Below are 25,316 nucleotides of genomic sequence, written 5' to 3' on the forward strand. Positions count from 1 at the left end.
AATCATCAATAAGATAGAAGTTTTTTTTCCAAATGGTGACAAACGTGGATCCATAAGATTCATACTTAAGATATCCTGTGACCTCTGGCTATTGAGTAAATATTCTTCAAAATACAGTAATTCAAAAGTATGAAAGAGACAGTTAGATATATAGATACAAAACATGAATCTTAGCATGACAAATTATACAGTTATTACAAACCCAAGCCATGAAAGGCCTACTAGGATGTGCCCGCTTAAGCCTCTAGCTGCTTCCCTTCATTAAGGGTGCTCACAAGATAGGACTGGACGGGATGGGACCGGACCAGGACACCCCCTCCCGCGTCCCATCCTGAAAAATAGGGTAGGATGCCATTTGCATCCCGCGTCCCATCCCGATTTTGTCCAGGTCTCGACTGGGATAGGAACAGGACCGGGACGTCTAGGTCAACCACTTTTATTTTTTTTTTAAAAGGCTCACTCATAATTTAGTTAAAAAAAAAAGCCCAATCACAACTTATGCTTAAAAATAAAGAACCTAAAATATGAAGCAAATTTGTGTAAAAAAAACTATAAGTAAATATAAATGAGCAATATAAAATAAACTCAAGACAAATGTAAATCATTTGAATGAACAGTAAATTGCTGGAAAAAAAAAGAACAATAAACTTGAAGTAAATATAAATAAACAACATAAATGAACTACTAGTATATAAATAAATTTAGCGTACAGTAAATATTCTTTAAATTTAAATGGAATAGCTTGCAAATTTATTCAAACACATTAATCTTTCAAAAACAATGACAGAAATCATTGCATATAACAATCTAAAGTAATCCATAAACCTGAAGCAAATTCATTAAAGAAAAGACCAAAACATCTATGAAAGCTTAATATGCAGTGATACCAACATTAAATGAAGACTTACTTAAAATTTAGTCAAAATGCAAAAACATAGTCTATAATAACTCTCACTTGAGCTTTTTGAAATGAAAAAAAATAAAAATTTTCTAAAAGCAAAGAAAAATGCAACCCATAAACTAAATTCTAGTTCAAATTCTAATATATATATCGGTATCAAAATAATTAAAATTGAAGGGTGTAAAAAAAGAAAATAATGAAAAAATGTTTTTAAAAAAAGGGGTTGGGACTGGGACAGGACGGGACGTCCCCACAATCATCTTGAGTCCCGTCCCATCCCAATCCTGGTATTGTCCCATCTTAGTCTATTTTGGGAAGGGCATATCCTGTTCCGAAAAGACTAGGATGGGTATGGGCCTACCAGGATGGGTACAAGGTTGAGCACCCCTACCCTTCATAATGGACAGAATTGAAAGGCTCTCTTGAAAACAGTGAGATTAACAAGGTGAGGCATAAAATCATAGTAACTATTTTCACTTTACAACATATACCAATAGGATGGTAAGCAGGTGAAGTAATGACATATATAAAATAAGTTAAAAACATGCAAATGCATATACAATAATCAGCATGATAGTTTAGGCCCTCCTATCCATTGTATTCCTCCTTATGACTGCTTGACATGGATCCAAACCATCCATGTGAAGTAACTCAGCCAAAGATCACCCTACTCATGTCGGTTCAATAGGTCCCCTCCTTACCCTATGGTCCGACTAGGGTCAAAGAGATGTTTACCTAAGAGTTCTATCCTGATTCCAGGCCGGAAAAAGGGTAGAACCACACAAGCTTGACAAGAAGCCAAACACTTGATCATGGTGTTAGCATGCCTTGTGGGTTTTATGAACAATTATCCTCCATGTACAATCCCAACTTCCACATATGAATCCCATGCATAGATACAACATCACGGATTTAGAATACAATCAACAATATAACAAAAGGAATACTCCAAAACATTTACCTGTATAACAACACAAGGTACAACCACCGATACAAACATACAATAATAGCAATAACACTACTTCACCAAAAATTAATATACAACAAAATATATGCTTTTCCTTCATAATGCCTTAGCAATAAGACAATATAGTTTGAAAGGATTCAGAGAACCTTATAATCCGCAGTGAGCATATAAATCAATGTGGGAGTTAGGGAGATATATTTGATTGAATCTGTATATTATTGTATTTACAAAGAGCGATTTACAGAGCTTTATACAGAGGCTACTGACACATAAAAGAAAAAATATTAAAGGCCTTTAATCCTAATTACAACAGTAAAAAATCAAGAGTAAAAGAATCAAATAATGAGAAATTAATTGTCCTGAGTTTTGGAGTTGATTTCAAGATTTCACACTCCCCTTCAAGTTGGATCATAGATATTGATCATGTCCAACTTGCTCATGAAATGTTCATATTTTTCTTTGTGTAAGCCCTTTGTGAAGATATCCGCTGTTTGTCTCCACGTAGGCGCATGTGTAAGGGTTACTAATCCTCCATCAGTCTTCTCTCTAATGAAGTGTCCATCTACTTCAACATGTTTGGTTCTATCATGTTGTACTGGATTGAGGGACAAATTTATGGCTGCCATACTATCAGTATATAACTTTATAGGAAACCCCATCTTGATCTGTAGTTCCTTTAAAGCCCTTTTTATCCAAATTATTTCGCATATTCCATGTGCTATGGCTTGGTACTCTGATTCTGCACTGCTTCGTGAGACTACATTCTGTTTCTTACTTATCCAAGTGACTAGATTTCCCCAAACATGAGTGCAATAGCCTGTTGTGGATCTTCTATCGCCATGAGAGCCTGCATAGTCAGTCCGTGAATATTTCAACACTTCATTCTTTGCATATCTTATACAATATTCCCTTGCCTGGTGTCCCCTTCAAGTATTTCAAGATTTTATAAACTGCCTTGAGATGTTTTTCTTTTGGGGTATGTGCATGTTGACTAGCTACATTGACTGTAAATGCAATATCCGGTCTTGTATGGGAGAGATAGATAAGTTTTCCTACTAATCTTGGGTATCTGCCCTTGTCAACATCGTTTCCTTCACCTTCTTCTTTATTGTTCCCTTCACTTTCTTCTTTATCTTCTTCATCTTCTTCATCACTGTTGCTAGTTTCTTCTTTATCCTTAGGTTCCTGTTTCTTTTTCTTCCTTTTCTTGGTTGTAACTTCTATTGGAGTGGAACTAGGCTTGCAGCCTAACATACCGATTTCCTTGAGGAAGTCGAGTATGTACTTCCATTGCGAAATATATATTCCCCTTTTTAATCTTACTACTTCCATTCCAAGGAAGTACTTCATTTCTCCTAAGTCTTTAATGAGGAAATCCTGTGCCATTACAGCTTTTATTCTTTCTATTTCTTCAGAGTCATCTTCTGTGAGGACTATATCATCCACATAGACACTTAGGATGGTTTTCCTTCCTTCTGTGTTTAAAGAAGAGCGTGTGATCACTTTGCCCCTATTTGTAGCCCTCTCTCTTTAGGACTTGAGTGAATCATTCAAACCATGCACATGGAGACTGTTTCAGCCTGTATAATGATTTTTTCAGTTTACACACCATGTTTGGCTATTTTGTTGGGAATCCAGGAGGAGGTATCATACATACTTCTTCCTTCAGGTCACCATTCAAGAAGGCATTTCTGACGTCAAGTTGATAAATTGGCCAATCCAAATTTACGGCCAGTAATATTAATATTCTGACCGTGTTGAGTTTGGCAATCGGAGCAAAGGTTTCAATGTAATCTATTCCATAAATTTGTGAAAACCCTTTTGACATGAGTCTTGCCTTGAACTTCTCAATGGTACCACCTGCCTTGTATTTTGCGATGAACACCCACTTGCATCCCACAGCTTTCTTTCCTTTTGGTAGTGCTACTTCTTCCCAGGTACCATTCATCTTTAAAGTGTTCATTTCTTCTATTATCACCTCTTTCCATCTTGGAGATTGTAGTGCTTCTTCGATGTTTGTAGGGGTCTTTATGTTGTCCAAGTTACTTATAAATGCTCCATATTACGATGATAGAGCCTTGTTGGAGGCATAATTTTCAATAGGATGCCGGGTGCAGCTCCTTGGCCTTTTTCTTTGTGCAATTAGGAGATCTAGGTCTAATTTGGTACCACCTGTTTCTGCATCATTTGCACCAGATTGATCAAATACGTCGGTTGTAGGAGCTGTCACCTGTTCAAACTTATGGTGATAATTGGAGTTTGATGGCCCGTGTCTTGTTCTTTTGGTGTGTACTTGGTCAATATTTTGTTTTGTTTTGTTTTTATTGTTATTTTGGACCTGTTTTTCTCCTTCAGACAATTTCTCCCCCTTAGTTTGATTTTCCTTAAGTTTAAGGGTGAAAGGAGGTTTATATTCAAGGTACAAGTCAGAATCTTTGTCTGGGGACTGCAATTCATCTACGTACTCCCCTTGATTTGTGGTTTTAGGATAAAAAGGTTCTGTTTCATGAAAAGTAACGTCACATGTTATAAACAGTTGTTTCCGGATAGGGTCGTAACACTTGTATCCTTTGTGAGAGGGTGAATAACCCAGGAAGATACACTTAGTTGCTCGAGGATCTAATTTATCATGGTGATGGAGATGGATAAATGCTGTGTAACCAAAAAATTTTAAGGGAAGGTTATTTTCAAGGTATGGAACATAGTGAGTGGCTTGAAGAACTTCTAAAGGGGTTTAAAAGGATAAGGGTTTACTTGGCATTCTATTTATTAAGAATGTGGCAGTGAGAATAACATCACCCCAATAGGATTTTAGTACATTGTGTGTGAGAAGGAGAGTACGTGCAACTTCTAAAATGTGTCAGTTCTTTCTCTCTGCAATACCATTTTACTGAGGGGTGTAGGGACAAGAGTTTTTATGTATAATTCCATGCTGTTGTAGAAAGGTATTAAGGGTATCATTCACATATTTAGTGCCATTATCACTATGAAGGATTTTTATGGAGGTTTGAAATTGATTTTTAATCATATTGTAAAAATTTGTGAAAATAGTGGAAACTTCAGACTTTCTTTTAATAAGTAAGTCCAGTATACTCTAGTATGATCATCAATGAAAGTTCTAAACCATTTATGATGTGTTCTATTAGGGATACGACGTGGTCCCCAGAGTTCATTATGAATAGTTGTAAATGGTGCTGAAGGTTGATAAGTATTTCGGTAAAAGGTAGGGCGCTAATGTTCAGCAACTTCACAAATATCACAATAAGTTTCAGAAATATCTTTATTTGAAAAACTAGAAGGAAACATTTGAACCAAAATTGAAAATTAGGGTGTCCAAGGCATTTATGCCATAAAAGAAGATCCCTATCTTTAGAAAGAGAAATTTTATTTCCAATGCTAGGTTTTATTGAGGCTTCATCAAAATAGTATAGGTCATCAAACTCTTTAGCATAACTAATCGTCCTCTTTGTTGACAGTTCCTGACATTTTTCATAAAAGTCAGCATGACATTTTTCAGTTTGTGTAAGTTTATGCACGGAGAGTAAATTACATCTCAGGTTTGGTACATGAAGGACAGCATAAAGAGTAAGTGATCTAAAATTTTAATACTTCCTATACCAATGACAGGAGACATAGAGGCATCAGCAATTTTTACTTTTAGAGATCCATCACATTGAGTGTAAGCATAAAACAAAGAACGATTATCAGTCATGTGGTCAAAAGCTCCTGAGTCTACTATCCAACATCTACTTGAGCATAAGCCTTGAATAACATTTAAAGCACGTATAAAATTACCTTTATGGACTACCGTGGCTGTGGGTTGGCGACATGCTGGTTGTCCAGAGGGTTGTAGGTTAGAGAGAATCTCCATTAATTTTGAGAATTGTTCAGTAGATATGCTTGGGGATGATGATGGCTTCTCTTCCCCTTTTTCAGCAATATAGCCTCGGCCTTTCCCTCTTTTTGGTTTCGAATCTACTGGTTTTCCATGGATGTCCCAGCATGCGTCTTTTGTATGTCCTGTTTTCTTACAATGCTTACATACAGGTTTAGTTTTCGCACTTCTTTGATCAGTGTTTTGAGGGACAAGAGCAGAAGGTTCAGAATTAATTGAGGATTCTGGAGAGATTGTAACATAACCTTTCTGCGAGAATCCTCTCTCGTTACTTCTGCAAAGGCTTCCCAAACGGCGGGCAGGGATTCTCAGCTTAATATGCGTCCTCTTACTGCATCCAAGTCAGTATTGACTCCAGATAAAAATTCAAAAAGGCATTCCTTATCCACCCTTTTTTTAGATTGTGCTGCATCTTTCAAACACTTCCAAATTTCTTCATTTTTTATATCTAATTCCTACCTTAATGCAAACATTTTTAGATAATATTCATTCTAACTTCCATTACCTTGCTTCATTTGCCACAGCTTAGTTTTTATTTCAAAAATTTGTGATACGTTCTCTCCATCAGAGTAGGCTTCTTAAACTGCCTCCCATATCTCCTGGGCAGTGGTAAGAAACATAAAGCTACTTTTGATATTGGGCATCATCGCATTAATCAACCATGAGGTTACCAAAGAGTTCTTCGCCTTCCATGTACACAGAGCTTGCAAGTTATCTGAGGTCGAACATGTGGCGTTGTCTGTGAGGTATTCAATCCATCCTCTCCCTTCAACGGTAAGCTTGATCGATTAAGCCCACTCTTTGTAGTTATTCCCAGTGAGTTTTTTGGGAACGATGAGCATGACATTCCCCTCAAATCCATACATCGCCATTTGGGTCCTTGGATTTGAGGAGCCTGAGCTATCAGAATCAAGGGTCGACTTAGTTGACTCATTGTGGCCGTCATTTGGCATGTTTCAAAGATTTTCTGTGTCGATCTCCCCCTCTAACTCTGATACCATGTGAGTTAGGGAGATATATTTGATTGAATTTGTATATTATTCTATTTATAGAGAGCGATTTATAGAGCTTTATACAGAGGCTACTGAAACATAAAAGGAAAAATATTAAAGGCCTTTAATCCTAATTACAACGATAAAAAAGAGTGAAAGAATGAAATAATGAGAAATTAATTGTCCTAATTTCTGGAGTTGATTTTAGGATTTCACACAAAGTAACCCTAGTTACCTCAACTCCAAGCTTAGCACTTGGCTTTAACACAAGGCACTGCTCTATAAGCTAGGACACATGCTAATCTATATCATCATAGAGATTATAGTCAAACACAAGCCATAACTAAAATACGAAACTAAAAAATCTCAAGTCTCATATCCCACAATAACTCCCACAATCTAACTTTCCTAACTTATAACCAAAACTCTCAATCCAAAATTGTAGTTGTCAATTCTTCCATCCAATTAACTCATTAGACTCCTTGATTAACCTCAACAACAATCATCCAATCAATTCTTAAGTCCCACACTTATAATTCTCAACCTCCAGCATGCCCCAACATTGAAAAATCATTAATATCAACAATCTAAGCTGATTAAAGCTCTCAATAAATACAACTCAATTAATAAAACACCATTTTAATCACCATATTATCAAAACTTAACAAATCTCACTTCTAATATCAAATTCTAATTTCCAAGTTTCATATAAATCAAAATCCAATTAAACTAACCCAAATAACTCTAAGAAACATAAAAAGATTTGGTCAAAAACTCAAAATTTTCAAAATCCTCAAGAACCCTAAAAATCTTAACTTTCGAATCTAAGAAAAACCAAGAGAAAAAAGTAGAAAACAAGTTAGAATCACTTACTTGAAAGTTTGGAAGCTCAAAAACATTCCCCAAGGCCAAAAACCACAAATCTTAGCAAAGCTCCTTTGCTTCTCCTCCCTTCTCCTTCTGTTTTTTACGCTTCTGACACTAGTTTTTATTAGTGTTTTCATGAGTTTGCTGAAACAAACCTCACCTTTTGCAGCGACTAAAAACACAAAGGCGCTAATAATTTAAATTTTAGACACATTCACTGTGGCAAACTTCATAGAAGCATCAAGTCTCCCCTCCATGATATTTTCCATGAACGTCACCGTGGGGAAGAACACAGAGCATATCCCTTCTCCCTTTTATGCCATTTGCCTCGACAAACTTCTCCTTCTGCTGTGGTGAAAAACATAGAGTTATATTTAGCCTCAAAACCTCTAGTCTATCCTTTTTTCCTTATCCACCTCAAATAACCATTAACACTTTAAGATCAGATTACAATCAAACTTAATTACTCTTATATCCTTGATTAAAAACACAAATGTTACACTCTTCTTTTTGCTCATCCATCCCTCTTATTCTGTTCAAGTTTTTCTCCATTTGTTTGGAACCAAGCATACTATATTTGAATTTTGGAATTGAAACCTTTCGATTTTTGATGACGAGTGGAAATCCATTTCTGTTATTAATTGTAACATAGAACCCAAATTTTGTGCATTTGATAACTTGAGTTGGGAGTTCCTATCCCATTCAGTAAAATAAAGCCCTTTCTTCTTTGTTTTAATTTTTCTTACTTTCTGGCAAGTTGCAAGAAGCGGTATAAATGTTTTATGTTTGTACTCTTTTTTAACTTATTTATAATACGTATTATGTTTCTTTCGATCTTGTTGGTGTTGCTTAATTTGTAGTTTGCATTCAACTTTGCTTGTCGAGAATTTATAAATTCTATTTGGACTCAATATATATATATATATATATATATATATAAAAGAGAGCCCAAAACAGATCAGAAAATTGAAAACCAAATTGAAATATTTTAGTTATTCGGCTTGGTTAATTTCCATTAATCGTTTCGGTTTGGTTCAAAAATTAATCCAATTTAGGTTTTCGATTTTTTACTAAAAACTGAACTGAAAGGTCACCCCATCGTACAACTTGTTGTGTCGATTTTTTTTTTCCAATTAGAGACAAGGATGCTTGATTTGGTTTTCAAAATGATTTTCAATCAAAATGATATTACTTAAAAAAAGCTACAACAAAAGTGCTTTCTAGAGGAATTATTTTGATTGAAGTAAGAAATTCTTGAGATTATCGTGAAGTTTTGCTTTTTGAAAGATTAGAATTGAAGGATGGAAAGATAATTATTTAGTCGATACTCTTGTAGTTCTTAATATAATACATATTTTATTGTGCAAATTACACTATAAAGTAAATCCTATAGGGCTAAAAAAGTACTAATTATCAACAAATATCTCAAGAGTAAAATACTTTGAACTCCGTTGCATTTTGTCTTAATTATATGTACTTCTCCTCTATTGGGAAAATATATACTTAAGTCAAAACTTTTAACTCAATTAAGAATATTCTAAAAAAATGCTTTTTAATTAAAATTTATGTTGGAATACTTTTTGTTTACTAATTTACCCTTTATGATACTAAATTCCTAAATTTTGACTAAAACTATTTTGAAGAATTTAAGATTTTTTCTCTATTTTAATTTTATCTTTTATTTTTAAAAATTGTTATTTATTTAATGGTTTTATCATATTAGACCAGAAAATTCATAATTTAGTTAATGTAGACATAAAAAAAATTGAATAGAAGTTTGATGAATTCTTGAAACAAATATGTAATCAATCAAATTAAATAAGTTATAAATATTTTAAAAAAATTTTTAAAAAAATTTAAATTATAAATTTAAATGCTTTATATAATTTTCCAAACTCATATAATTTATATTATATGATGAAAAAATAAGCACTTAAAATATTTTCTAGCCATTTAAAAAAACCTTAAGTTTTAATATTTCATGAAGAATTAAAATTATGTAATTCTATAATATAATCAAAATTAATAAATTTTATAACATATTAAAAATTTTGGATGTACATGTATTATAATTATTTTTTGTTGTATCAAAAAAATATTTTTTTATCAATATAAATATTTAAAAAACGTTTATGTTAAAGAAAAATATTTTGGTCAAAATAAAAGTTTGAAAATCAAACTTAATAATCAATTAATAGTTGGATGGATGAAAATGAAATTTTAAAAATATAAGAAAATTCTGTGTAACATACATTTTAATTTTAAGAACGGTTATATATATTTTTAAAATAGAAAAAATGCTTATATAATTTAGGTAAAATAAAGAGATAGTCAATGTATTTTACTCATATCTTAAATAGGTTACTTATAAACTTTATAATTTCAATTTTTATTATTTTCATGTAAATAATGAATTATTTTATTTTTTTAAATAAGAAATTTGCTAGAAGCTTAAAAGAAAAAAAATTGCACGCATTTCCAAAAAAAAAATGCACGCATTGGTGATCGATTAAAGCGGGAAGGGTAAAATAGGAATAAGACGTTCCTATAAAGGCCTCCCGTCAAATTTCCCGCCATTTCACTTCGTCTCCTTCCCCTCACATCTGAGAAACCCTAGAACTGTTGCAAGAAGAGATGGCAATTGAAGAAGAAATTAAGGCAGAGTTCGGAAGAAGCGGTTTTGACCTTGAAGATGAAGAAGAAATTCTAAACAAATGTAAGCTTGTTCCCTTCTTTCTATCTATCAATTTCTTATATTCCCCCAACTAATTCATGTCGCACTCTCAGTTAAGAAATGTAAGCTCGTCTCGATCAATTTCTCATATTCTGGAAAATAATTCACGTCGCACTTTCAATCTTCTCTTGTAGGTCTCCCATTTTGCATAAACTACAGTCTCAAGCCTTCGGATCTCGTTTCAAGTTGGGAGGTTTATTATCTAAACAGGTTTGTACTCCACCATTCGTATTATTCAACTAGTTTGGTGAAAATTGAAAATTTCTGCTGAATCTCATCGAAGTTACTCAGCAACCTTCTTTTCTGTTTTTGACAGTTGGCTAGGCAACTTATAGTTTCCGAGTTTGGAAAATCATACTGTAGTATTAGGTACCAACTACTCACATATCCAAAAGGGAAAAAAGGATTGAAATCCTTGATAATGAATCCCCGTGCAGTTGCCCCTAACATATTCAACCTAAAATATGAATTACCTCCCAAAATAACTGGAATACTTTTAACAATTTTTTGATCTTGATGAGTAGCAACTTTTGCGCAGTCAGTATATGAGAAGACGTTAATATATATCTTTGCCTGGGTTTTTCAATTCCATTGAAGAGGCCAATTGGTTCAATAGGCGTTTTAATTTTATTGAGTACTTTAATAAATAACTCACAAGCACTTTATGATAGAACTTAATGGCTGTTTTGCCATTGCCAGACAGCTGAGTGGATCAACAGTTCAAAGTGCTGAAATAGATGGCTTTTTGGTGTACCTACAAAATGAGCAGAAAGAAGCTATTGTCAAGGAGGAAACTGATATTCATATTTACTCTAGTAGAGATGTAGAAATGTAAGCATTTTCTTTTACATATTTTGCTTATTTTTGTCCATGGTTGTTATTTGCCTAATGCTTGAATTTCTTGTCTTGCTCTGCACTAGCAATTGAAATGGGATTCCTGTTTTTTTTTAGCCACTTATGAATTGCATTGTTGAAAATGAAGCGTTCTGCGTTCTGTAGAAACAGTATGCACGAATTTTTTTAAAAAATTAAACTATTTAACGCCATTAAATGGTTTCCTTGTAATTCATTCTAATTTACAGTGACAAATGTAAGTATGTCCCTTCATTATTGCTATAATCTGTTCTCTCAGCTTTAGGAGATTTTATATAGAAATTGGTAGTTGATTCGCATATCTGCAAAACAAATATCCAGGGTTGTTCCAATATTTTTATATAACGAGAACTTTTTATGTAGGATCTTAAATGATGATGATGATATTTCAAAAGATGATGCTCCTGGAACTCCGACAGATCATCAACAAGCTCTTCTATCACCTGCATATGATCCAACCTCTTTAACTAATGGGAGTGTTTTATCATCTGGAAAATCATCAAAACCTGCAACAACATTTTCTAAGCGCACAAATAGGCTTGAGGTGAAGTTCAGCATCAACAACATGCCTGATCTAGAGAATAGAAAACAAGAACCTGGTCATGAGAATGATGAGGATGACATAGTCAGAAAGGTTCATCCACGGCAAAGGTGTTCATTTTTGGTGCATGGATCAGGGCCCAGACCAGGTTGTAGATTCATGTATGATAGGACTGAAGATCGGGTACGTGGTATTTTGTGTCTTCTTTAGCTCTTCACCTTTAAACTTCTGCTGAGACATGTCTGTTTTTTGGCTATTTAGTTTAATGCATTAGAAAACCGAATTAAGAAACATACAAGGGTGCATGTGGCGTCTGGGCACTATGAAGAACCAATGGACCCAACACTTGCTTCACAGGTAACTTATAAACCCCTTCCCTTCCCTTCATCTCTTATGATTTACAAAAAATATCGAATGCTAGGTTTTAAAAGTCATTCTGGGTGACTGAAACTTAATAATATTCTCTGCTCTCTAATAAAATTGTCATTTTCTTTGAATTTCAACCAGCTTTCATATTCTAGTCTGCAAATGCTTGAAGCCCTCCTTGTTGAATAAACTTTCATGCATTATGTTTTTCAGAGAAGCATTTTCACGGTTGGCATGATTTCTTGTGATGGAGAAGGGCGTCTAAATGAGAAGTCTGTCATGCTGCAGAGCAGGTAAATAGGCCCTTTTTTTGTGTGTCAAAAAATAGGCCCTTAGTTTACTTATACTAGTTATGCGCATATATCCATTATCAGGTTGGCAAAATCATCCTTTTTCCCAAAACAACTGATCTTGTTAAACAAGTCTTTATTATGCATTAATTTGTCAAGGAGAACAAAGCTATTTACATTGAAATTCCTAGTCAAATGTTTTGTTACATTTTATGATGCATTATCTTATTTTTGGACCTCTGTTCGTAGAATGGCCTATTGTTGCTAAAATTTGCCCCTTCAGTCTTGTCTCATATATGGTCTGTTTTCTAACACCATGACAGTGCTGAGAACTCTGGAGGGCAACGGGTTCGCCTAGAATTACAACAACTAAGCCAGTTTTCAGTTTTCCCAGGGCAGGTGAGAAATGGAAAAGGCACTGAGGCTGAAATTTCTGATGTAGTATGTTGAAAATTTCATTCAGAATTCAAGATATAAAAGCAGGGTTCCATCATGACAGGTAGTTGGTATTGAAGGGCATAATCCTAGTGGTCACTGTTTAGTGGCATCCAAAATGGTAGATTCTATAGTTGCCTCTCTTGGTGATAGCGAGAATTTGAATCCAGCAAAGAGGCAAGCCTTCGATAAGGAAAATCATCTGACAGATCTGCCTTGCAAGCAGAGGGAGTTATCAATGGTTCGTATGTTTTATTATTTGTTAGAACATGAGTTACACAAAATAATATATATTATCTGTCATATTTAACCTATTGTTATTAGTAGTTATGCACTGGTTTTATTTATTTATTTAGTTTTTATAAATCCACTTGGAGCCTGAAGGGATTTTCAACTTTTTGTTCGATTAATATTGTACACTACAGATTGCCTACCTTGGCAAAAACAGAATCGGGCAATCTTGTGACGCTTGCCTGCTTTGGCATTGTTCTTTTTCATATACATAATAGAGATAGCATAGTTTTGATTAATGCCGCCTTTTTTCCCATATCTTAGGGAGAATTATCATGAGGTTTCAAGAAAAGAATTTAATTACGGAGAAATTCTAATGACAAGTGACCAGCATGAACCTATTTTCATACCGTACTCTGAAACTTGTCATTACATACTCTTAGTTGTCAATGGATTTTAGAGTAATTACATCTCTTCCTTGGGACTTAATTGTAATTCTCCCTTTTTTTTTTTTTTTTTTTTGTGGTTCTGTTGTGGTTCTTTACATCCTGGAACTCATAGTAACTGGCATTTTATACCTGGCTTGGTGCCTTACAGGTTATTGCAGCTGGCCCTTTTACTACCACAGATAATCTGTCGTTTGAACCTCTTGCAGAACTACTGGCATATGCAAAGAAAAGACCACCACAATTAATTATATTGGTTAATATCAGCCTGTCTGCAATTTGCTTCTTCCTATTAGCCGTTATGTTAGATCTACTGGTGCAAACTTGTGATATTGACGACTGAATTTTCTCTCAGATGGGACCATTTATTGACACTGAACACCCAGACATTAAAAAGGGAACCACAGAAAGGAGCTATGATGAAATATTTCGTATTGAAATCCTCAGAAGGGTATTAACTAAAATAGAATAATTTGTTTTTGGAATTGTGTTCGTGTGCATTTTCTTTGCTAACTCCCCTTTCCCTAATTCCAGTTGGAAGATTATGTAGAGTGTATGGGTTCTGCAGTACGTATTCTTCTCGTACCTTCTGTACGAGACGCTAACCATGATTTTGTTTTCCCTCAGGTAATGATAAGTTTTAGCCAACCAGAATTCTATGATAATTTATTTTGACTTATCTAAAAAACATTCTACTATAATTGTTCTGTGGCCATTAGAATCTGTGATTCTATGGCAAGGTAGTTTATAGATTCAAATACTAATTCAACCATTGTTTCCTGCAGCCCGCATTTGACATCAATCTTCCTGATCTCAAGCCTCAGGTATAGTGATTTTAAAGCATTCAAGAATCCATCTTCAATTCTTCATAAATGTTGCTACTTGCTAGTATTGGCAGCATATCAGTCCTTCGCAACAGCTATGCTTATTTAAGTAGTTTGTTTTATTGTTCAGATAGCCAGTATCACTAATCCTGGAATTTTTGAGGCAAATGAGGTAATGCATTAATGATTTTGCGTCATGGCTTCATCATGTGCCTCTTTTAAAATCTGCACTTGCTTCTGAGCTTTTGTACATCTAAATTGCCCTGACGTAAAAGAAAAATTCAAACAGGATAATTTTAATATAAGCAATCGCAGGATTCATAAAATATGATACGGGGCATTGCTTACATTATGATGTACGAACCCAATAATTGGCTATATTTTCCTACGTTACAATCTCTCTAAATGTATGAATTCATACGATCCAATTTAGATTGAATTGCATGGCCAGGAATGATACACTTTTGTATTTGGAGCTATGATCTAGCTTGAGACGCATCTGATGGACGTAAGGAAAGTACGTGCAAGGAAATTCTAGTTGGTTTTAGGAGCCAAGTTTTGGATGTCTTTTTCATAATAGCGTGCTATTAAAAAAAAAAAAAAGTTTAAAGAAAAAGTGATAGGGTTTAGATGCCGTGAATATCTGGAGAGGAGCATATGAGAAGTATTTTCACCGCGGAAATTGGGTTTCAGGTCAAGGTTGGTTGCTGCACCGTGGATATTCTCAAGCAGCTGAGTGGGGAGGAAATATCACGAGTTTCAGCAGATGCGAAACCCAGTGATCGCATGAGTAGACTTGTAAACCATATTCTTAAGCAACAAAGGTTTGACAGCACTCAAATTTTGTCACTGCTGTCCTTTATTAATTTTATTTTTTTTGTCTAGAAAGCATCAGGAGCCATAATTGATACCCTTTAATATTTTTGAATCAGCTTTTATCCTCTTTATCCACCGGCAGAAAGTGTTCCCTTGGACCATTCTCTTGCTCCAGAAGCTCTTCAAGTCCCGTCAGTGCCGGACATTCTCATTTTACCTTCAGACATCAAGTACTTTATCAAGGTTAATATTTAACCTGCCAAGATTGCTTTCATTTTCCCTAAACTATCAAAGCTCACTGTTGGCAAAATGGAATATCACAGTTTTAAAATTTAACTTAAATGCTTATTTTGGTTAGAGCATTCAGATGTTAGTGATCTTGCACAGGTGCTTAGTGAAGGAAGTGAAGGGGACCACATGAAGTGCATTTCTGTCAATCCAGGAAGACTAGCCAAGGGAGAAGGAGGGGGTACTTTTGCCGAGCTTGACTTCTATGGGAATTCTGACACAAGCAATGCTTCAATTGTTGGCATATAAACTGTTGAGTGCTGGATCAAAATATCTAGAGCTTCCCTCAGGTTAGATTATTGATCTTAGCTTGTATGACTAGTCCCTTGATTACCTTTGCTGTAATTATATCTGCTATCAGTAGTTATTATCCCTTATTCTTTATTAATTTTTATATCATACAGATCAGAATAACTGTTCTAACAATGCTCCCTGCCATGTTAGACGTGACATTTCACGTCTGATAACCACAAACGGATCTGTAGCCTGGTTGCAGGCTACGACTATTTACCCAACGCCCGGGTTTATATTTCTACGACCGCTTAAAGTTTGAATTGGACTAGTCACAAATGGATGCAGGGGTTTGGACAACTGTAACTCTAACTCTGTCATAGAAATTGAATCCTTATGCATTGAAGCATTTGGGGTGGTTGAAAAATGATTGAGAGATTTATATTTCATCTTTATATAAAACAAAACGCAAAAAGTGCAATAGCACAAGGAGTAGGATTCTTAATCAACATTTATATTTACAGTTATATATATATGGCGCTCTCTCTATTCAACAACAAATGCTTCCAAGTAAAAAGAAAATTCAACAAAAATTCAATGAACTGCCTAACATCAGAGAAACGTGCGATCGTGTACAGTCAAGGGTCATGAATGTAAAAGCTCGTAGATATAACAGCGTTAATATTAGTGCAACGATGATTACTGTAATCATGAACTTTAAATAAATCTATTTTTGTTTGTGTAAATTAATATAAAATGACCATAATAACAATATCAAATAAGAAAACTTCAACCCTTCCATTTATTTCCTCATCGTCTCCTACCTGCTAGAAGTTGGGCGGTAATAGAGTGGGGTGATTGAGAAAGACTATGGAGGTAAGGATAAATAGTATTATATTCATTTCCAAATTCCTACATTAGGTAAGGGTAAATAATGTATTTTTTCCAATTCGCACACCCTATAATCCCCATTCATGTCATAACAATATAATTACTTTTACATTATAATCAACATTACAAAATGTAATCTTTACATTACATAAGCATAACCAAATGCAACAGGATTATATATGATTTCCTTTTGTGTAATCGTTTTGAACGGGCCATTAGAATGCTTCAGGGAATGATCAGCACTAGGAGCAAAATAAGCGAATTCCTAGCAATCAGCAAAGCATCACCAAGAAGGGAACCAACTCGCAAAGTGGCTGAATTGCATAAAATATTAGTGTTACACCTATTCAACCTCAACATGACTGACTAAACGAATACCAAAATGCAACAAGATGCCAAATGCACCCTACGAAAGTGCCTATTGAAAAGCGTCCTCTTATGCTTCAGCAAAACAACACAACTAGAACCCTAGTTCTATATCACGGAGTTTTCCTAGATTGAGCAACAATCACCACATAATTAACTGCCCTTTTGATCCGCCATGCCCATCAGGATGAATACTGAAGTGTAGAAATTCTGTTTCCCAGAAAGAGAGACTGCTGGTTTACATCACCATTCCTCCATCAATAGTTAACACCTGAAATATAGCAACTTTGATAAGCACGTAATGCTTGATTCAAAAGAGAACTGAACTGAGATGATCGGACAGCTAACAAAGACTTTAATTTTGTTGTTGTTGTAGTAGTTATTAAGGAAAAAAACAAGACCAAATTTATTAGGTAGAAATATTACAAGGGATAGTTAACAAGAAGGCTCGGGGAACTTATCTGCAGGCTTATAGGAGTCTAAGCACCATATTTAGAAATACCAAAATTGGTTAAAAGACTATCAATATCTAAACTAATAACATCATTAGCTCGGCCTATATCTCCCATTCTGAAGAAAGGGGGCCTAAACCCAATAAAATATCTGAATGATCTGGTATCTGAATATGCCATTAAAGTTTTTTGAATGCAACCAAAAATTTAAAAAAAAAAAAAAAACAGTTGACTAGTCCAAGCCAGGATAAAAAAGAACAAGAAGAAATCAATAAGGCAGTAGATAAATGACCTGTCCAGTGATGTAACTGGCAGCAGGATTAAGAGCCAAGAATTCCACCAGTCCAGCTACTTCTTCTGGTTGTCCATATCTTCCTGAATCCAAAGTGGAAAAAGCAAGTTATTAACATCTCAAACAATATAAAACGCTGAAAAATTTCCCGCACTCCAGAGCCTAGAATAATTTGGTCACTCTCACCTAAGGGGATTGACTCCAAAATTTTTTCTCGATGTCCTCTCCAAGCTTGGCAGTCATGTCCGATGCAATAAACCCTGGAGCAACAGCGTTGACCTGGAGAAACACTAGGTTTTAATTAAATTCCATCAGCTGGTAACATATCTTGGACAGCACTTAGGGATTCCAAAGCTTTATGTATTACATTGATATTTCTGCTTGCATATTCCCTTGCAACAGTTTTCGTCAGGCCAATTACTCCTGCCTTTGCAGCACTATAATTGGCTTGTCCAACATTGCCAACTAGACCAACAACCGATGCAATGTTGATTATCCTTCCCTGCAGAAAACTCAAGTTGTTGTTGGATACCATGAATTTGTGTTATGAATACGACAGCAACAAACTAGAATCTAGAACTGATACCAAAATACTAGGGTTTAACTTCCCATTTAGTAGAATAGAAATACAACACCTCACAGCTCACTCACATATTATGGAACATGTATATTATAGAAGTAAAGAATAGAAAAGAAACAGGCAAAACTGGTAAACTAACAAGAGAGACTAGTCAGTTTAATGGCCAAGGAGTAATATCCAGTAGCATCCGTGCAGCTTACCACAAAAACCAAAAATAAACAATAGGAAAGAAGGAATTTAAATGGACTTAATATGTCACCTTCTTTTTCTTCATCATAATTTTAGCAGCTGCCTGTAAAAGTTTTTAAAAAAAAAAAAAATCTCAGCTCCAATAAAAGGCTAAATATTTTTTTCTATATGGATGAAAATATAAACTTAAGTCAAGGTAAATATTTTTTTTTCTATATGGATGAAAATATAAACTTAAGTCAACATTAACTTGAGTTCTGAACATACCTGGGTACAAAGAAAAACACCAGTGAGATTGAGATCAATAACTTCCTGCCACTGAGATTTCTTCATTCTCATTAACAAACCATCCCTAGTTATTCCTGAACAGGGGCATCTTCATCAGAGTATGATATATGATGACAAAGTATGCTAGAGCAAGATCTTAGATCCAGGTTACCCGCATTGTTTACCAACACATCAACAGTTCCCCAAGCATCAACTGCCTGCAAATGTAAAAGTGATGAAACATCCAATAATACTAGTCAAAATAAAGTAAAAATATTTACTTACCGTTTTAATCATAGCCTCCACATCAGCCTCATTAGAAACATCTCCCCCAAATGTAAGAGCTTGTCCACCATACTCCTCAATCTGCAAGAAATCAATAAACCAACATAATTCAGTAAATCGCCACTTAAGAAAACTGACAGATAATGAAGATGACAAAAGCAGATATCATCAGTATAATGAGCCAAATACATGAGCAAGCATACATACATATGCTTTACAGTACCTGCATTTGGTTAAGTCACAGGAATATGAATGATAGTGAATTACAAAGTTAGCATGCAGTTGTTCTAATTTGAAAGAGGGTCAATCTTTTATCTTTGTTTTCATCAACCTCACCTTCAACTATGTAAAGCAAGAATGACAGCATAAAAGTAACTGATCAAGAAACCTCAGCAATGATCAGTGAATTTATCGAGGAACTGAGCACGAAGTAACCTCTGATATATATATGCATTAGGTTCCAAACACTAAACGTTAAAAAAGAGCAAGTTATGGCAAAGTATAATACAAAAAATGCACATAGCTTCTACCTGCTTGGACACCTCCTCTGCCTCTTTGGATGATCTTGCATAATTAATAAGGACCTGCAATAGAAAGCTCCAATAATTTATTAGCAGGTGTTGTGAACTGTTTATAGCTGCTGAGAGTGGAGACAATTCATAGGCCAGACGAGCAGGGATGTCCTCTTGTTAACCAGTTATTAAAAGTGACCAAATTCTTGGATCTTCGTGGTTGCATCAAGTACCCCAAAATAAATTGAAGTCTAAATCTTAACAAAGAAACATAATTCATCTATTTGAAAGCACAAACCTGTAACATTCAGAAAGTCTATCAAGTGTCAATTTATAGTTCCATTTTAGCTGATGCAACTTTATTTTCAGTCAGAAAAATGACATACTACTAGGCGAAACCTATCACTTTTTTCCCATCATTAAACACAAGTCATTCCGTTACATGAACTTTGTGCGCGCGCGCGTGATTACAGGCAGTTTGAACTGGTTCAAAATGAGACCAACAGTTCTGGCTTTTCAAACTGAAAAGTAGCCACTAACCTTGCAACCAGCTTTACCCAAAGACAATGCAATTGCTCGACCAATACCTCTGGAGGCTCCAGTCACTACCACAACAGGTGTTTCAACATTTTGGGCAGTTCCAGTGCCAGCTTCTTCAAGAGTGGCAACCTGAGCTCTTATAGCTGTGTTTGTGCGTGCATATTAGTGTGTCAGCGTTGGACATTATCATACGAAATTGTAAAATTCAAATTCAACGTAAGAAGCACAAGAATAAGCAAAAATCAGACGCATTTGTACGATTATCTAATTAAACTATACACTTATCAGGTTTTAATTAGAAAAACAGACGCTTCTTTATTTTAACTGGAAAGTATGGGGACTTCGATAACAAAGAATTGCATGAGTCTGCTGTAATCACCAAAATACTTAGTGCACTTCGTAATATCGTTGCTTTTGGTCTCCAACCAAAATATATTAAGCATATAATTTTCCTATAGTACGAGAAGACAACGATTTTTCCATGCAAATATGACGTTACGCATCTAAACTATACAGTTATCAAGTTTTAATTGAAAAATGATTTACTAATTATTTTTTAGGGAATATATAAAAAAATTGCAGTGAGTCTAATACCGCGAATAAACCCGATTTCCAATTTAAAAAAAAAAAATAGCCTATAGTTTTGATTTTAAGAGACCCTAAAAACAATTCTTACAAAGTTAACAATGACAGGCCATTCGGAGTCCACATAACAGTATTCAAATTTTAAAGAGGAAAATCAGTACCAGAGGATCCGAATGAACTGTTGGATCTGCAGTGAATTCCCGAAAGGGGACGGAGGTGGTTCACATGAAGATGAGCGACTTTCCTGTTAGAAAAGCCTCCGAACTTGGGCGAAACGACGGGGGTTTTGAAAGCAACACAGTTTGATCCAGCAATGGAAGCCATGAAAGTTCGACAAACTCTCCGAACAGCGAAAATAGAAGAAGAATGAGACGTTGCAATGGAAGCCAGATGTGAATCGAAGAATGAAATTGCTGGGCTTTTTAAATCAAAAGTGGCGACAGTTAATAATGAAGCCTTAGATGAACATTGGAAGCTCCGGACACCGAAGGGAGGGCGAAAAAACTTAGGATGCGCATTTATACAGTACGTTTTCCCCAATTACCAGCTACCACGTGGCTGAGGGTGTAAGTGTAAATCAGAATCAGCTGTCCATATACTTTCCCGCCCCTTAATATAGTACCTAATTGTTGAGTTAATTTTAATCCTAAATACAAGACTTATTTATTATATTTATTAATTTTTTTCTAAATTATCCCTATGGATATTCTTTCAATTATAATCAAGTAAAAGAAAGAGGATAATATTAAGGAAGATGATTGTGGTGTTTGAGGAAAAATATACCAAATTTTTTATAATTAACTAACTTATCTAATTTTTTTAATCCAATCAAATAAATTAAATAGATCTTATATTAAAGATCAGAGGAGTAATTAAAGAAGAGAAACGAGTAGCTTCGTTTGTTTACCTAATACTACTATCAAAGCTTCTTAATATTACTTCCACTAGTTAATATAAAAATTAATTTGACATTCAATTTGGTCATAAGTATAACATTTTAATTTATTTTGTCTCTCATATTTATCTATTTTTTTCAAAATAGTCTTTATACTAGCTGCACATGTTAAATGTTCTATCAAATGATAGTTCTTATTAATACATATAATTAACAAGGGTATTTTAGAAAAAATAACATCACTTTATCACAAAGAACCAGCTTAACAAATTTTTTAAATTTACTTAAATTAGCTAACTAACTCTTATATTAAGGATTAGATATAGTATAAGAGTTTGATAATTAATTTATAAAAATTAAGCAAATTAGTTTAGATTAATTAGTTGTAATAAATAACTGTTATTTTTCCTAAAACGTTCTTGTTAATCATATGCATTGGAGTTACTCTTAACATGTGCAATCACTTAAGAATTATTCGAGAAGAAATGAATAAATACTGAGGACAAAGTATATTAGAGTTTGATATTTGAGACCAAACTATACATTAACCGCGAGATGGTAGCTCTGGTTCAAAACTTCAAATGATGCATCTGGAGAAGGAGTGCCAGGATAAACTAATAAGGGGGATGGTTCCAGGGGAATGGTTTATGGTTCAGAAGAGAAGAAAGCATGGAGGTAAGGATATGAAGAATGGAAGAGGTAGCCATGAAGGGAATTAGACAAGTCCAAATGGCTCTAGATTTCAACATTTGGAACAGATGAATGATATGTAAGTTGAGTAGACAGAACAAGTTGCGGTTAAAGAGAGCCCTGTTGAAGTAGTAGCTTAGAGCAGCAAGGAACCTGTTGCAAGAAATACATGAATGATTTTTAGTCAGAAAAAGAAAAGCAGGTTATCATGAAAGAAAAGGAAAAATAGAAAGAAGCAAAAGTGGGGAAGAGAAAGGCTACTGAGATTACTCAAAAAAGAAGTAGTAGCCCTAAACCATTAAAAAGCATATTGAGAAGATAGATCTTTACAGATAGTCAAAAGGAGTGAATTGGATGGTAGACAAGTCTTGAATGAAGTGAATGAGAATATTGTTCCTCCCAAGGATGGTTTGAATGAGGGAGGGACATTGGAAGGCCTTTTGAATACCAAACCACTGGATCATGGTGATTTTATGGAGACTAAACAGGATTTTACTGAGGAAGATTTGAATAGTGTGACTGTAGTTATAGAAGTGGATTTAGATAGAGGTGTTAACCTTGACATGGATTAAGTTGTTTTGTGTCTTAGTATTTTTCTTATTTTATGGATAAGAATCCACTTATGTGGAGTTGCAAAGGTATAGGGAGTCATGCCTTTGCACATGTTGTAAGTTTTTGGTTAATAACTGTAGAGCCGACTGTTTGGCTCCGTTAGATACGAGAGTGCCTTGTAACAGGGCAAAAGAAATTTTTCGTAGATTGGGTTTTGATGATTTCATTGTCATTGAGGGGAGGGGGTTTGCAAGAAGTATTGGGATTGGTTGGAAGTCTTGGAGGTAACGGTTAATTTGATTGAAAAGCACTTGCAGCTTGGGCATGTTGAAATCTCTTTCTTCGGAGAGGAGCCTTGGCTGCTTACTATTGCCTATGTTAATCTGAGAGAAGAAGGGAATAGGTGCTTTTGGGGAGAAATAAAGAGGATAAGTGAGATTGAGAGGAGACCGTAGATCATTATCAGAGACCTTAATGACATAAGGAAGGAGGAGGAGAGAAGTGGGGGTGCACCTATTAATATTGCTAGGTGTATTAAATTTCAAGAGTGAATTGATGAATGTGGTTTGATGGAAGTTTGAAGTTATGGGCAAAGGTTTACTTGGAAAAGTGGTCGCTGGTTCCTAGTTATTAGTGGGTCTATGAGAAGTTAGATATAGGATTGTGTAATGATGTTTGGAGGGATAGGTTTGAGGAGTTTAGAATTAAAATATTGCTAAGGCCTCTTTTATTGAAAATGGTAGAAGACGAAGGTAGAAGAGTGGTTAGACCTTTTCAAATTTTTAGCAGCCTCTATACTATATGATGATTTTGATCTTTGTTTAAAGGGTATTTGGACGCAAGGGGGTGATGTCTCGAAGAGTTTGTTTCTACTTAAAAAGGACCTGTGCTCATGAAATAAGCAAGTTTCTCATACTATTGATAATCGTAAAAAGCATTTAATGGCTAGATTAGAGGCTGTGCAAAGGAGAATTCATGAAGTGAGGAGACCTTTTCATCATTTATTAAAGCATGAAGCTAAATTATTGAAGGAGTCGAATGAAGTCTTGAATCAAGAAGAATTGCTTTGGTACAAAAGTCTCGAGCTGAATGGATTCAAGATGGTGACAGGAATACAATGTATTATCATTTAAAAACCATTAAAAGCAGATGGAGGAATAAGTCGAAAATGTTGAAAAGAGATGATTGATCTTGGGAGGAGGATGAAGACAAATTGAAGGATATGACTTTTCAGTTCTATAAAGCCTTATTTACTAAAGAGATTTCTGATCTATATTATAATCCCTCTGTCACAAGCTTTGATGTGTTAGAGGAAGGAGAAACGAAAAGGCTAGAGGTGATGGTTTCGGATGAAGAGATATACCGAGCCATGTTTAATATAGGAGCTTATAATGCCTCAGGACTTGATGGCTTCCCCATTATTTTTTATCAAAGGAATTGGAATATTGACTCGTATTCCTAAATTGGACTAACCTAGTATGATGAAGTAGTTAAGACCTATAGGGTTATGTAATATACTATACAAGTGTATTCTAAAAATTATAGTTAGTAGAATGAGAAGCTTACTATCAAAATTGATTTCACCTAATCAAGTGAGTTTTGTCCTTGGCATACCTAGAAGACTAATGTTGTGGCTCAAGAGGTCTTGTGTATCATAAAGAAAATTAGAGGCAAGAAAGGATTTGTGGTTATTAAAATTGATCTCAAGAAAGCTTATGACAAGGTTACTTGGCAGTGCATATGTGGGGTTTAGAATGAAATAGGTTTTGGGCCACATTTCTCTGATGTTATCATGAAATGTGTTGAGACTATTACTACTAGTGTTTTGTGGAATGGTGAATGCTTTGAGATGCTTGTTCTTTCAAGAGGATTAGACAAGGTGATCCCCTTTTACCTTATCTGTTTGTTCTTCTTATAGAGAAGCCTTCTTACTTAGTTAATGATGCATTAAGGGAGGGTAGATGGGAGCCTATCAAAATTCACAGAAATGGGCCAGAAGCTATCCATCTAATGTTTGTTGTTGACTTGTTGATATTTGGAGAAGCTTCAGTGGATCAAATCAGTTACATGGAAGAATACTTAACTAAATTTTATGCTACAAAAAGTGAATGTTGCAAAGTCTGATATGTATTTTCCTAAGAATGTGTCGTTGAATTGCAAAAAGGATTTAAAGAGGATTTAGGTTTTGTTGAAATAGATGATTTGGGGAAAACATTTGAATATTCCTTTGCAAGTAGGAAGAGGGAAGAGGAAGAATTTCAATTTCCTTCTGGAGAAAGTTAAACGAAAACTAGCTAAGTAGAAGGCAAATACTTTAAGCTTAGCTAGAAGAGTTATCCTCACTAAGTCTGTTTTGTCTTCTTTACCTATATATCATATGATGGCAGCTAAAATTCTCAAAGTCATTTTTGGTGAGAGATGGAGAGGATATAGTGTGCTTCTGTGTGGGGGCACCAAAGGAAAGATAGAAAAATACACTTATAGGCTAGAATTAGTTGCAACAGCCTAAGTGTTATGGGGGGG

At 34.8% G+C, this 25,316-nt stretch overlaps 2 protein-coding genes and 1 long non-coding RNA gene across 5 annotated transcripts; 2 read left to right on the plus strand and 1 right to left on the minus strand.

Annotated features, from left to right (window-relative positions):
• The first annotated feature begins 6,298 nt into the window (after nt 1-6,298).
• On the plus strand, nt 6,299-23,969 carry LOC114728583 (uncharacterized). Its single transcript, XR_003738677.1, has 3 exons — nt 6,299-6,310; nt 23,291-23,294; nt 23,879-23,969. It is a non-coding gene; the product is annotated as an uncharacterized LOC114728583 (long non-coding RNA).
• On the plus strand, nt 10,233-16,062 carry LOC114728580 (DNA polymerase alpha subunit B). Of its 3 annotated transcripts, XM_028915489.1 has the most exons (17): nt 10,233-10,338; nt 10,491-10,566; nt 11,056-11,187; nt 11,593-11,953; nt 12,032-12,127; nt 12,350-12,429; nt 12,750-12,825; nt 12,926-13,102; nt 13,690-13,794; nt 13,894-13,989; nt 14,073-14,165; nt 14,324-14,362; nt 14,493-14,534; nt 15,056-15,186; nt 15,295-15,421; nt 15,566-15,756; nt 15,871-16,062. In XM_028915489.1, exons 1-16 carry the CDS (start codon nt 10,257-10,259, stop codon nt 15,713-15,715), a joined length of 1,863 nt encoding a protein of 620 aa, XP_028771322.1. In that variant the 5' UTR covers nt 10,233-10,256; the 3' UTR covers nt 15,716-15,756; nt 15,871-16,062. The 3 variants fall into 3 exon arrangements, with proteins under 3 accessions (XP_028771322.1, XP_028771321.1, XP_028771323.1); XM_028915488.1 differs by having other exon boundaries at nt 15,566-15,889; XM_028915490.1 differs by lacking the exon at nt 14,493-14,534 and having other exon boundaries at nt 15,566-15,889.
• LOC114728582 (3-oxoacyl-[acyl-carrier-protein] reductase 4-like) lies at nt 16,836-21,132 on the minus strand. Its single transcript, XM_028915491.1, is given in 12 exon segments — nt 16,836-17,225; nt 17,699-17,781; nt 17,885-17,905; nt 17,908-17,977; nt 18,066-18,200; nt 18,538-18,570; nt 18,735-18,829; nt 18,907-18,952; nt 19,020-19,100; nt 19,550-19,603; nt 20,072-20,214; nt 20,818-21,132. Coding segments are annotated over 12 exon segments (957 nt in total). The 5' UTR covers nt 20,981-21,132; the 3' UTR covers nt 16,836-17,192.
• Nucleotides 23,970-25,316: the final 1,347 nt, after the last annotated feature.

Source organism: Neltuma alba, unplaced genomic scaffold, assembly GCF_004799145.2.
Source record: "Neltuma alba isolate B1F8T4 unplaced genomic scaffold, ASM479914v2 tig00012557_pilon, whole genome shotgun sequence".
Classification (NCBI taxonomy): Eukaryota; Viridiplantae; Streptophyta; class Magnoliopsida; order Fabales; family Fabaceae; genus Neltuma; species Neltuma alba.